The sequence below is a fragment of the Poromitra crassiceps genome, assembly GCF_964638095.1.
Source record: "Poromitra crassiceps genome assembly, chromosome: 16".
Classification (NCBI taxonomy): domain Eukaryota; kingdom Metazoa; phylum Chordata; class Actinopteri; order Beryciformes; family Melamphaidae; genus Poromitra; species Poromitra crassiceps.
Genome location: NC_139645.1, coordinates 15,920,741 through 15,933,240, shown reverse-complemented (window position 1 = coordinate 15,933,240; position 12,500 = coordinate 15,920,741). Strand labels below are relative to the sequence as shown.

The following is a 12,500-nucleotide window of genomic DNA, read 5'->3' as shown; positions in this document are numbered from 1 at the left end:
TGTGGGGGGGGGGGTCCCAAACAAATGAATGTATTGTTCAACTTCAGCATTATTTAATTTACAAGAACACAATTATAGAATGTAGAAGAATGATTTGATAGTTTCACCGTTATCTTTTTGCCAACAGTACAACACAGTTAGTTATAGGATTTTGGACAAAATCATATTATGTAAAATATTCTCAGATTTGGTTTCAAGAGACAAAATGTGGGGCCATGGCCCTAATTTGTACTAACTTACTGCTCCTTGATATGAAAAAGGGATACACTCACTGATTTATTTGACAAACGGGAGAGTTTACTCAAAATACTCTGGTGTATTCCTTTATGAATGGGGGCTATGTTCAGCAGTTGTGTATAGACGTTAGCAATGAAGGTAGTGACTTGTCCAGGACGAGCTACCCATGCCTGGTGAGTCACCATCAGGTACTGGCGTGATTGATTATGCTTTACTGGAAAGTCTTATGAGTCATCCACATAAAGTGACACACAGAGCTTTTGTTTTCAGAAAGTGGCACTCGTTCAAGACAAAGTGAGTTCACCCAAAAACGCTCATACGCAGCTGATATTTGTCTGAACCCAGCCCGTTACGCCATGACAAATACAGGAAGAGACGCCAGGTGCCAATAAATACTAATTGTTGATTATAATAAAGAAAACGAATGGCGAGGTCAGTTTGGAAAACGAGGTGTGTTAATGACATCGGCAGTGTTTCTGTGTGGATAGTGTGGTGTTGTAGGGTGTTGTCGAGTGAAAAGAAAACAAAGGATATAACCAAATAAACAAAAAGGTTGCAGGCACTGACTGGCAGGGAGGAGAGACAGCCACACTGGAAGCTGGGACTTTTATATCCTCTGGAGCAGTGGTTCTCAAAGTGGGGTCCAGCGACCCCCCCAGGGGTCATTGAGGGGGTTCCAGGGGGTCCGCAGCAAAAAAGGGGAGAATTTATTTTCACTATAATTCCATCCATAAGTAACACAATGACAGAATGGATGACTATTTTGCTCATGGGTTTCAGACACTGTCTGTGATAAAATATAGAAAGATAACATCTTATCAGATGGGGGACCCTGGGACAAAATCTTATGAAATGGGGGTCCGTGGTCTAATTTGTGTCAGTTTAGGGGTCCTTGACGTGAAAAAGTTTGAGAACCGCTGCGCAGATCTGGTTGGACACTGCAATCAACTCCTCTGGCACCTCAAAACAACAGACACAATAACTGACACAGCACACACAAGCAGACATAGGCCGTCACCGTCAGAATTTGTTGTTGTTTGCCATCCCACAAAAATGGAAAATACAGTTCAAAGAAAAAGGCTGTAACATTGATTTTAGTTTCCCAAGACCACAAAATCACATTTGAACATTACTAACTAGAGCTGCTGCTGATTGATTAGTTGATCAACAGAAAATTCACTGATCAACTATTTTTTATAATAAATTAATTGTTAGAATACTAAAATTATCTTGTTCCCGCTTCTTAAACGTTTCTTTGACAGTAAACTGATTATCTTTGGGCTGTTGACTGTTGGTCAGGACAAAAGAAGACATTTGCGGATGTCATCTTGGGCTTAAGGGGAAAAGTGATCAACATTTTTCACATTTTGTGACATTTTATAGACCAAACGACTGATCGAGAAAATAATCGTCAATTTAATCGATACTGAAAATAATCGTTACTTGCAGCCCTATTCCTAACCCTCCTCTCCTTTCCCCCTCTGCAGGCCTCCAGTCCCGGCTCGGTCTACTCCTCCACTGGCCCCTCCAACAGCCTGACGTGGGGCACCACCTTCAGCGGCTCGTCGGTCCCCAGCCGGGAGGGTACCCTGGGGGGCACGGCGGGCAGCAGCCTGGGGTACCCCTCCGTCAGCAGCATGCACACCAGCAGCGAGTCCATTGACATGAGCCTGGGCAGCGCGGGCCACGGGGGAGGCCACGGCACGCACAGGGAGGACACGCTCTCTGCCCTGGGACGCACCGGCAGCGTCAAGACCGGCATGTCCGAGAGGTGAGGAGGCGCGAGACGGGGACAAGCTAGCAGGCTGGGGACTTTGGCGTTGACGGTAGAAAATATGGACGACGCGTTCCCGCTCCCTACCGCTATGCAAAAAATGAAGCCAAACTATCTAGTTTCAGCGAGCGGCCATCTTGCTTGTGTGACGTCATTTGCAACCGGAGCCGGCGCAGTAGACTCGGTGCTGAGCCCCCTCAGCCGCGCCACCGTCTGACGGAGGTTTGGGAGTGGCTGTCACAGCTGTCAATCAACCCTTTTTATATATCCTAAAATAACTATTGAAAAAGAATCGAATCCCGAAAAATGAACACTTGGGGGCGATCAAGATGTTTTGGCTTCACTTTTGAGGAGCTGTCATGACGTCCATATTTTATACAGTCTATGGACTTTGGAGGGAGGGGTGTTTGAAAACGTCAACGCCTGTTTATATCGCCTACATTTTGGGGGCGATATGACTGACTGAATTATGAATTATAAGATGTGGGGCACTGATCTATCATCTAGATCAGTGATCAGTTGGGCACTGATCTATCAGCTCAGAGGCCGTGAATGCTTCCCAAAAAGCCACAATGAAATGAGGTCTGACTGTTCCGCCTTTTTCTTCAAATTCTTCATCTCATAACGTACACCTCATCAAACACCGCATTAAATGCCAAAACATTTAGAGAATTTTTCTTTTCCTCTAATGTTTATAATTCTGGGAAATGGCGTTATTTTTGAGTGGTTACTTCATATCACACCGCCCCTCGCATCATATAAAACCTGCAACATCGCAACTTCCAAAAAGTGACGCGAGCGGCCACATTGAGTACGTTACCTTTGTGTGCGTTCACCTGTAATAACCTCGGCCGGAATCTGGAGTTTTTATCACAGCCGCAGACTACGTGCAAAGCATTTTGTATACTTTTGGAAAACCCTCCTTCTGTTCCCAACCGAAATACATTGAATTATTTAAGCTTGAAAAGTATGGCCTCCTTAGATTTCAGGTGAATATTTACACCGTGTTTTAATGATTAAAAAAAGCCCTGCGAGATCATGTTTGACCTCATTGAGGTGAAGAAGAGGCGCCTCTCGCCTGCCGTTCTGTCTGCACTCGAGCAGAGCAACACTATCCCATGGCGTCCCGCGCTCGATTATGCCCTAATTGTGGTCATTATGTGGGATTCCTTCCTGACAGCTCGGGATGCGTAAGGTGACAGGAATGTCTCCGAGGTAATTTCATAGCATCTGAAGTCACGGCTTTGTTTGAGGTCGGCCATTATGACCTCATCCTCCCCGCTGGGGCTCCACCCACCAGCGACATCATCACCGCCGCCGATGCTTTTGGTTTGAGTATCTTTGACCTGTGGATCTTTGACTGATGACGGCTTTTTCCTCCCCTCGTTTCTCAACACCTCTCTCTCTCTCTTTCTGTCTCTTTTCTGTTGTGCGTGTTCCCCTCCTCTCCTCCTCATCAGTCCCCTCTCCTCCCCCTCCGCTAGCCCTAAATTCAGCCGAAACACGCTACCTCGGAAACAGGACAGGTAAATGTGCCTGTTGTGCGTGTTTTAGCGATGGTCGGCTTCTCGTTGGCGTTTTGCTGCAACCGCACTACGGCTTACGGGGGGGTCCTAACTGATCGCCACAAGCTGCCACAGAGAGCCACAAAGTACCACAGCGGAAGCACTGTACCACCACGTATATCGTGTACCTCAAGTATGACAAAGTAGCACAAACTGTACCATAAACCATACCACATAATATACCATGAAGTATGACAAAGAATGACAAAGTAGGTTACCATCAAGTCTCACAAAGTACTGTAAAGTATGGGTCTTCCTGGTACTTTGTACTTACACTCACAAACTACCACAAGGCGTGTGGTACTTCTTAGTATGGTACTTTTTTGTGGTATGCTTTGTCATCTATATATATATATTTTTTTTCGTGGTACTTTGTGGCTGTGTGGTACTTCTGGCAATTAGCAGGACGCCAGCTACAGTGTTTGTTTGAGTGTGAAAGTTATTGTATGAGTGCCTGTGTGTGTGTGTGTGTGTGTGTGTGTGTGTGTGTGTGTGTGTGTGTGTGTGCGCGCGTGCGTGTGTGTGTGTGTGTGTGTGTGTGTGTGTGTGTGTGTGTGTGTGTGTGTGTGTGTGTGTGTGTGCGCGCGTGTGTGTGTGTTTGTGTCGACGTTGGGAGTGTTTGGCATAGCAGTGATCCGCTTCAGTCTGCCATCACTGTTTATTTACTGCCACCTTGTGGTTGATTTTATGTTTGCAGCTCTGGCATCACATCATTGCTTCTTTAAGTTATGATGAACTAGTAACGATAAAGAAATATATATATATATTCTGCAAGCCTATGAGATGCAGCCCCATGTATCATCCCCCCCCCGGCCTTGTTTCCTGTCTCCTCCTCTGAAGTGTCTCTCTCTGCTGCTCCACAGCGGGCCACACTGTGGTAGAAACACTCTGCCTAAGAAAGGACTCAGGTACCTGGCTGTCATACCACCGCCCGCCCTGTGGCGGCGCCGCTACCGCTCGCCCCGCCCCCTTCTTCGCCAAACCCTCCTCTCTGTTTCTGTCTCAAGTTCATCTCAAGCTCCTCCCCCAGGCTTGCTGCGCTCATGCTCGTCTTTGACCACGCTTTTGGTGTTTTTTGTTGTGGCACTGGATCGGCACATGTGTTGTGTGTTGTGCTTCGGTGGGAAGGCATGTCAGCTGTGTCACTATCATGCACTTCACTGGCTTTCTTTGTTGTTTTGGGCGGGGGGCGGGGCTTCTTTCTGCTTTTTTGTTGTTGTTTTTGTTTGTCACTCTCAGCTGAAATTCAGTTCACGCTGTGTCATTTGGTTTGTCTCCGCCCCTGATTTCATCATAAATGGTCGATTCAGGCGGCGAATCAGGCCGATGAAGAAAAAGATTATCATTACTGATTGTCCAAATGATCAGAACGACCAGAACTCAAATCAGTTGTTGCCCTCCGCACCACAGAATGCACACCCCACACCGTTCTGTTGTCAGTGTTGCCAGATACAGCTGATGCTTTCCAGCCCAAAGACTGTTCAAAAACCACCAAAACACACACACACACACACACACACACACACACACACACACACACACACAAAACAGGCCAAGCATCTGCAGGTCTAAGGAAGCACCTCTGGCCACCTGCCCAAGCCCATCCCCCCCCCCCCCCCCCCCCCCCCACACACACACACACAATGCAACCCAAAACAGTCCAATTGGCGGAAAAGCGCCCAATCTGGCAACGCTGTCTGTTGTCTCCCTGCATCTTTAAACACCTGTGCTTTGTCTCTGTAGGTATGGCCCCTCCCCTCAGCTGCGAAGCCATGAGGAGGCACGCGATTGGCTGCGGTCCCACTCCACCAGCGGGCTACAGGACTCGGCCAGTAACTCGCCATTCTCCCCGGGCTCCAGCCTCACCTCGCCCTCCGGCACTCGCTTCAACTTCGCACAGCTCGGTATGCCACACACACACACACACACACACACACACACACACACACACACACACACACACACACACACACACACACACACACACACACACACACACACACACACACACACACACACACACACACACACACACACACACACACACACACACACACACACACACACGTGCCCTACCACACTCGTTCTTCATACATGTCAGCTACAAATATTAGCTGCAAATGGAAGCGACGTCTCTCAGCTCCTTTGACTCGTCGGCGCCCTCTTCAGGTTGTAACGTGCTGGTTGTTTGTGCGTTCACAGCGTCCAGCCCCACCTCGGCAGCTCAGATCAACCTCGCCGGCCTGCGCAACAACAGCCTGACCAATCAGGACGTCTCCTTCGACCCGTGCGCCGACACCCGTCTGAGGAACTCCTGCATGTCATTGGACGAGAAGACTCGCACCATGAGCCGCTCGGGGTCCTTCAGAGACGGCTTCGAGGAGGGTAAGAGGAGACGGGAGCAGGGTTAGCGCTTAGGTGGGTGGCTGGATGGATGGATGGATGATGGGATGAGATGGTAGGTATGGTAGGTAGGTAGGTCCTGCAGGTATAGTAGGGCTGGGGCTTTTATGACCAAAAATCATATCTCCGTATTTTTACACAATGCACTATATATATATATATATATATATATATATATATATATATATATATATATATATATACCGTATGTCATATCATATTTTTTATGAAGTGGGCTAAATGTTCAGTTGTAAATTAAACAAGACTGTGATCATAATAAACTGCAAAGACAGGGCTTCCTACCCTGACTATTGGTGCTTTCACTAAATATTGACACAATGAGATGTTTTGATCAATAATCATCAGTAATGTGAATATAATGACTGTGGGTAAAGGTAAATAATAGAACAGCTAGAACAGTCTGGTCAGTTCATAAAATGACATCACTTTACTGTAATGCAGCCTTTAAAACCAGGGAAAGACAACACACGATATATCAAATGCAAAATTCTTAAGCTTAATTTATACTTATTAGAAAGTGTCGCTCAGCACATGGTCGCAGACGAAAAAAAAAGTGTCGCTCATGGTGTTGCATTTATACTTCAGTGAAGAGAGGGAATGGAATGCACAGTGAAACCACCTCGGAGGCAAGATGTAACGTACTTGGGCTGCAGCCGCATATAAACGACACACAACCACACAACTCACATCCTCTCTCTCTGGGAAATTGGTCACGATGTTCTTTGTGATTTTCACGAAGTCATACATCAAGGACATGCTGATAAAAATAGCGGAGACACGTTCATTCATTTCAATCGAGTGAAAACCAAAACAAGGAAGTCAAACGCGTGCCGTCTATATAGCCAATCAGATACTAGACACTTCACCAGGTAGCAGACACTGCTCGCCGACACTTGAAAGTGTCGACTCAAGTCCTCATTTCTGTCGGCGACCGTTTCAAAAGTGTCGGCAGACAAAGCATGAATTGGGCTTTAGTCTCCTATCACGATATCGATATAATATTGATTAATATTGATTAATAGTAGGATGGATGGATGAGAGAGAGTGAATGGGTGATTGATTGATAAGCCTTGTTGAGCCGTTGAGAGCCATGTGTTCCGCAGACATTTGCCGAAATCCATAATTAGGCGTAATCCCTTTCCAAGACAGAGAGATGCCTCCATGTCTCTGAGCCTCTCCTCCCCCATCTCCACCTCCACCTCCATCTCCACCTCCACCTCCACCTCCATCTCTGTCTCATCCCTGTGCCAGAGGCAGGTTCTTCCATGTGTCTGGAGCACATTAAGCTGGATTACATCTGCTCGTCTGAGAAAAGCCCTCGATCCTCACAAGTCTATAATCTGATCCCCTCACAAGTCCATAATCTGCTTTGTTTTCCCATAAACTTGTTTATTGGGAAAAGTACCCACACATGCTGTTCCCACCAGCGGGCACACTCCCCCCGCTGGATACCCACGCATGCTGTTCCCACCAGCGGGCACACTCCCCCCGCTGGATACCCGCGCATGCTCTTCCCACCAGCGGGCACACTCCCCCCGCTGGATACCCACGCATGCTGTTCCCACCAGCGGGCACACTCCCCCCGCTGGATACCCACGCATGCTGTTCCCACCAGCGGGCACACTCCCCCCGCTGGATACCCGCGCATGCTCTTCCCACCAGCGGGCACACTCCCCCCGCTGGATACCCGGGCATGCTGTTCCCACCAGCGGGCACACTCCCCCCGCTGGATACCCACGCATGCTGTTCCCACCAGCGGGCACACTCCCCCCGCTGGATACCCACGCATGCTGTTCCCACCAGCGGGCACACTCCCCCCGCTGGATACCCGCGCATGCTGTTCCCACCAGCGGGCACACTCCCCCCGCTGGATACCCGCGCATGCTGTTCCCACCAGCGGGCACACTCCCCCCGCTGGATACCCACGCATGCTGTTCCCACCAGCGGGCACACTCCCCCCGCTGGATACCCGCGCATGCTCTTCCCACCAGTGGGCACACTCCCCCCGCTGGATACCCACGCATGCTGTTCCCACCAGCGGGCACACTCCCCCCGCTGGATACCCACGCATGCTGTTCCCACCAGCGGGCACACTCCCCCCGCTGGATACCCACGCATGCTGTTCCCACCAGCGGGCACACTCCCCCCGCTGGATACCCGGGCATGCTGTTCCCACCAGCGGGCACACTCCCCCCGCTGGACTCCGTCCTCAACGCCATGGAGACACAGCACTTTTATTCAGGGGGACAAAGGTCCCGGAGCGAGCGAGCGAGGGAGAGGGGGAGGGAGGGAGGGAGAGAGAGATGGACAGAGGGAGGGAGGGAGGGAGAGAGAGAAGGACGGAGGGAGGGAGGGAGGGAGAGAGGGAGGGAGGGAGGGAGGGAGAGAGGGAGGGAGAGAGGGAGGGAGGGAGGGAGGGAGGGAGGGAGAGAGGATTCAGAGAGAGAGAGATAGAGAGATGACTCTCTTAATGGAAAATCCTCCCTTAAACACTTTAACACTTAAAACCAGATATCGATGTTGTGCCTTACGCCGGTAAAAAAGCATCCTGATAACGTGATGTCACATCCTGTTTCACTCTACCGATCAGTCTGGACTCCGGGACGCTCACACTGATTTCAGTGGGCGGGACTACTTGCCTTGACAGACAACTCCTTCAGCCAATCAGCGTAGCCAAATCCAATCCAAAACCACTGGGAAGAACAGTGAAAACGTCTTTTCCGCTGAGAAACTCCGCTACTGCATGTTGTTATTGAGTCTATTTCTGCAGTACAGTAACTGCACTTATGGCTGTGTTTACTCCACATTACCACTTCAGGAGCCTCCATTACTGTTTGGTCAGTGGCATCTCTGATTGGCCTACGAGGCAGGTCCCTGATTGGCCCATGAGCCTTGTGATTGGGTGGGAGTCCAGACTGATCTGTAGAAAACCAAACAGAATGCAATGCAGCAGAGAGACAGGAGGTATCTGACATGCTGCCATTGCTCCCTCCACCTACAACCCATGCAACAAGTTCACGCCCCTTTTTCTCTGGGTTGTCAGAAGGCTTTCTGGGAAATGTAGGAAATGACTAACTGAAGTAGAAGCACATGAAGCAGGTTGAGGCAAAGAGGGTTCGCCCCAAAAAAGGTAAATTACAACATCATCACAAAATAATTTGCACAATGTATAGAACTTCACAGATTTAGAATATATATAAACAATGTACAGTAGGAGTATACATTTCCCCCCCAAGTTCTTGAATCTATACTTAGACTTAATTTACACTGAATGAAAAGCAACACGAGAGACAGAGAGAGTTGTAGAGACGAACCCGATGACACCGAAACCACATAGTCCACGCCCTGCACAGATCAATTGTGTGCGAGTTCACTAAGGTCCTAGTCCATATACACACACACACACACACACACACACACACACACACACACACACACACACACATCCCCAGACGCACACTATTATTACAGGCCCCCCCAGTAGCACTATTTGATGTGTCTCGGTCGCTCCTCTTCTCTGTCTCTCTCCCCTTTAGGCTTGAAAACAGGAGATAATTACAGGGATCGTTAGTGAAAGGCTTCGCAATAAGGAAACCTGATGATATGCAGGAAACCTCTGGGATCTGTGTGTGTGTGTGTGTGTGTGTGTGTGTGTGTGTGTGTGTGTGTGTGTGTGTGTGTGTGTGAGAGAGAGAGAGAGCGAGAGAGAGGATTTGTGTGTCTATATGTTTCTAAGGTGTAAAGTTACTCGACTGTTGTTAGATTGACAGGACAAAAGTGACATATCCACCCAACACTTTGTTGGAGCTGTCCGGCGTTAAAGCAGCAGTGTTAACACACGTCACATGACCCAGAAAGGGAGCACCCCCCCCCCCCCCCCTTTTCACACACACACACACACACACACACACACACACACACACACACACACACACACACACACACACATTCACACACTCACTTTCATGTAACTAAGCTTACCCTCCTCTTACCTCTATAGAAACGCCATACTCCTCCCATAGTGACTTACTGGACTCCTGGACTTGTATCCGTTTGCATCGATGACGTTTTTATTTGGGACGTCTTTGTTAGCTGGGACAGCAGTTCATTTCAATCTAGCTGTGACCTTGTCACAATATACAGCGTGCATTGCAAACTGATTGAGGGAATATAAACTAGGTATATATACAGAAGTGAATGACCACGGGGGGGGGGGCGTCCGGGTACCAACACGAGGGTCGCAGGTCCGAACCCCCTCGTCTTGCCTCCGGCTTGGTCGGGGCATCCATACAGGCATACAATTGGCCATGTCTGCGCTGAACTAGTGCCTCCTCTGGTCGGTTGGAGTGCCTGTTCGGGCTGGAAGGGGGGAACTGGGGGGAATAGCGTTATCTACTAGTATTATTATTAGTATTAGTATTAGTATTATTATCTGTCTTATTATTGCTTATTGCTACTTGTGCATTACTGCATGTACTGTTTTTATCTTTTCATTGTATGTTTTTTATTGATATTGTAAGGTGACCTTGAGTGTCGTGAAAGGCGCCATCAAATAAAATGGTGTTATTATTATTATTATCTTCCCTACGTCCTGCCATAGCGGCTGGCAACTGCACATGTATGGGAGGAAGCATGTGCTAGTCTACAACTCGAATTGGTGAAATATAACTGGGGAGAAAATTGGAAGAAAATCTGGAAAAAAAAACTTGATAAGGAGAAGAAAGAAAAAAACTCCCCCCCCTCCCCTCCCCCACTCAGCGCTACCACAGATGCTGTCTAGACAAAGATGAAAGTCAGTTCCCCATAAAGGTTTCCGTACCCCCCCTGCCTGCCTGCTCTGTACCACGAATGAGTGGATCGACTGGGAGGATAAGACCCAGTAACTCCCAGTGACATCACCACGCTCCTAATCCTGATCCCGCTCCGCTCTGAACCCGTCAGGAAACAGAGGCGGCGTTGTGGCCCGGGCTCCCTTTGATGTGGGCTTTAGCGGGCTGAGTCATTAGCACAGTCATGCTAAGCCGCTATAGAGAGAGCCAAAGTGGAACGTCACTTCCTGCTTCAGCACTGTACCAGAGATTTTCATCCGCCATTTATTTTCCTATAGACATTTCGTAAAATGCCTATAGAAATAGTTTTACTTGTTCAAACCAAACGGTTCAGCTATATTTAGAATCGGGAGAGACAAGAGAACATTTCACTCTGTCCAAAATGTTTAAAAAAATGCGGGTTTATAGAAAATCTTTTTTCAATGTTGTTTTTTTAAGTTTTGGTCCGAATGAAATGTTCTATGGTCTCTCCCGATATTAAATATAGCTGAACCGTTTGGTTTGACCAAGTCAAACTATTTTTTATAAGCATTTGACTAAATGTCTATGGGAAAATGAATTGCGGAAGAAAATCTCTGGTCCAGTGCCGAAGCAGGAAGTGACGTTCACTTTGCCTCTCTATTAGCTGCAGTGGGGGAGTATTATCTCTGCAGACCGCAGAGCCGCCGTCATTCTTCTCCCTGTGGAGGAGGAGGAGGAGGAGGAGGAGGAGGAGGAGGAGGAGGAGGAGGAGGGCGAGTCGAGTCGGGACAGGCGCGCCCGGGCGGGTAATGGCAGGGTGCGCGGCCGGCCGGCGCCCGGAGCGTGGTGGGTGGTTTTGTGTGTGGGGGGGTGTGTGTGTGTGTGCTCCAGATGGGACGGTGGGGAGTCTGTTTATGTAATGCTGTGTGTGTATACTTGTACTTTCTAATCCCTGTTTTCTTTTTTCTTTGTACCTGTGGTTTTGTCTCCTCAGTTCACGGCTCGTCCCTCTCTCTGGTCTCCAGCACCTCTTCCATTTACTCCACGGTGAGTAACACACACAACCCTCGTCTCTGTGCTCATTTAACTCCGCCCCCGTCAGAGTGCATTTAGGTCCACTCCCAAGTCATATGTCACTGATAGAACAACACTTTGCTGCATCCAAAAAAAAACATCCCTCTTAACGAGTCAATTAGTCTCATATTCAGCCTTCAAATGGTATTTTTCTCAAACCAAGAGAAACATTCTGCCGGTATTCACGAGTTTCCTGGTGAGACCGTGGGCGCTTCCATGACACCCTCCCTCCCTGTCTCCATGACACCCTCCCTCCCTGTCTCCATGACACCCTCCCTCCCTGTCTCCAGCTGCCGGTTGCCTGTTTCCGCCCAGGACCGTTCATAGCGAAAGAGACTGAAAATAATCATAATAATTGTTGTGACTTTGTAGCTACCTATGTCTTGTAATGGAGCCCCCCAGCATAATCATTTCACACGTGCATAATTGTACAACAGAGTACAGAATATAGAATATCTTGAATCTGGAAAGAGAGAGACCGCTAAAGCTACGTTCAATGACCAAATAATAAGAGTTCCGGTTCGGACGTTTAGCCTTCAAAACAAAAGCGGCCACTATGCAACCACATACTATTTTTAGCCATTTCGGCTAAAATAAGCCCATACAGTACGAGTGAATTGACATTCACCTCGTTTT

General features: G+C 48.4%; 1 protein-coding gene across 1 annotated transcript in view; it reads left to right on the top strand.

Moving 5' to 3' along the window:
- The window catches only part of nav2a (neuron navigator 2a), a gene marked incomplete at its 5' end in the record, with an annotated part of 855,299 nt that overhangs the window by 807,927 nt on the left and 34,872 nt on the right, over nucleotides 1-12,500 (top strand). The window contains 6 exons of the mRNA XM_083653159.1: nucleotides 1,725-2,008; nucleotides 3,472-3,537; nucleotides 4,440-4,484; nucleotides 5,320-5,480; nucleotides 5,779-5,961; nucleotides 11,785-11,837. Coding sequence (XP_083509285.1) covers nucleotides 1,725-2,008; nucleotides 3,472-3,537; nucleotides 4,440-4,484; nucleotides 5,320-5,480; nucleotides 5,779-5,961; nucleotides 11,785-11,837 — 792 coding nt within the window. The remainder of the gene's footprint in view (nucleotides 1-1,724; nucleotides 2,009-3,471; nucleotides 3,538-4,439; nucleotides 4,485-5,319; nucleotides 5,481-5,778; nucleotides 5,962-11,784; nucleotides 11,838-12,500) is intronic.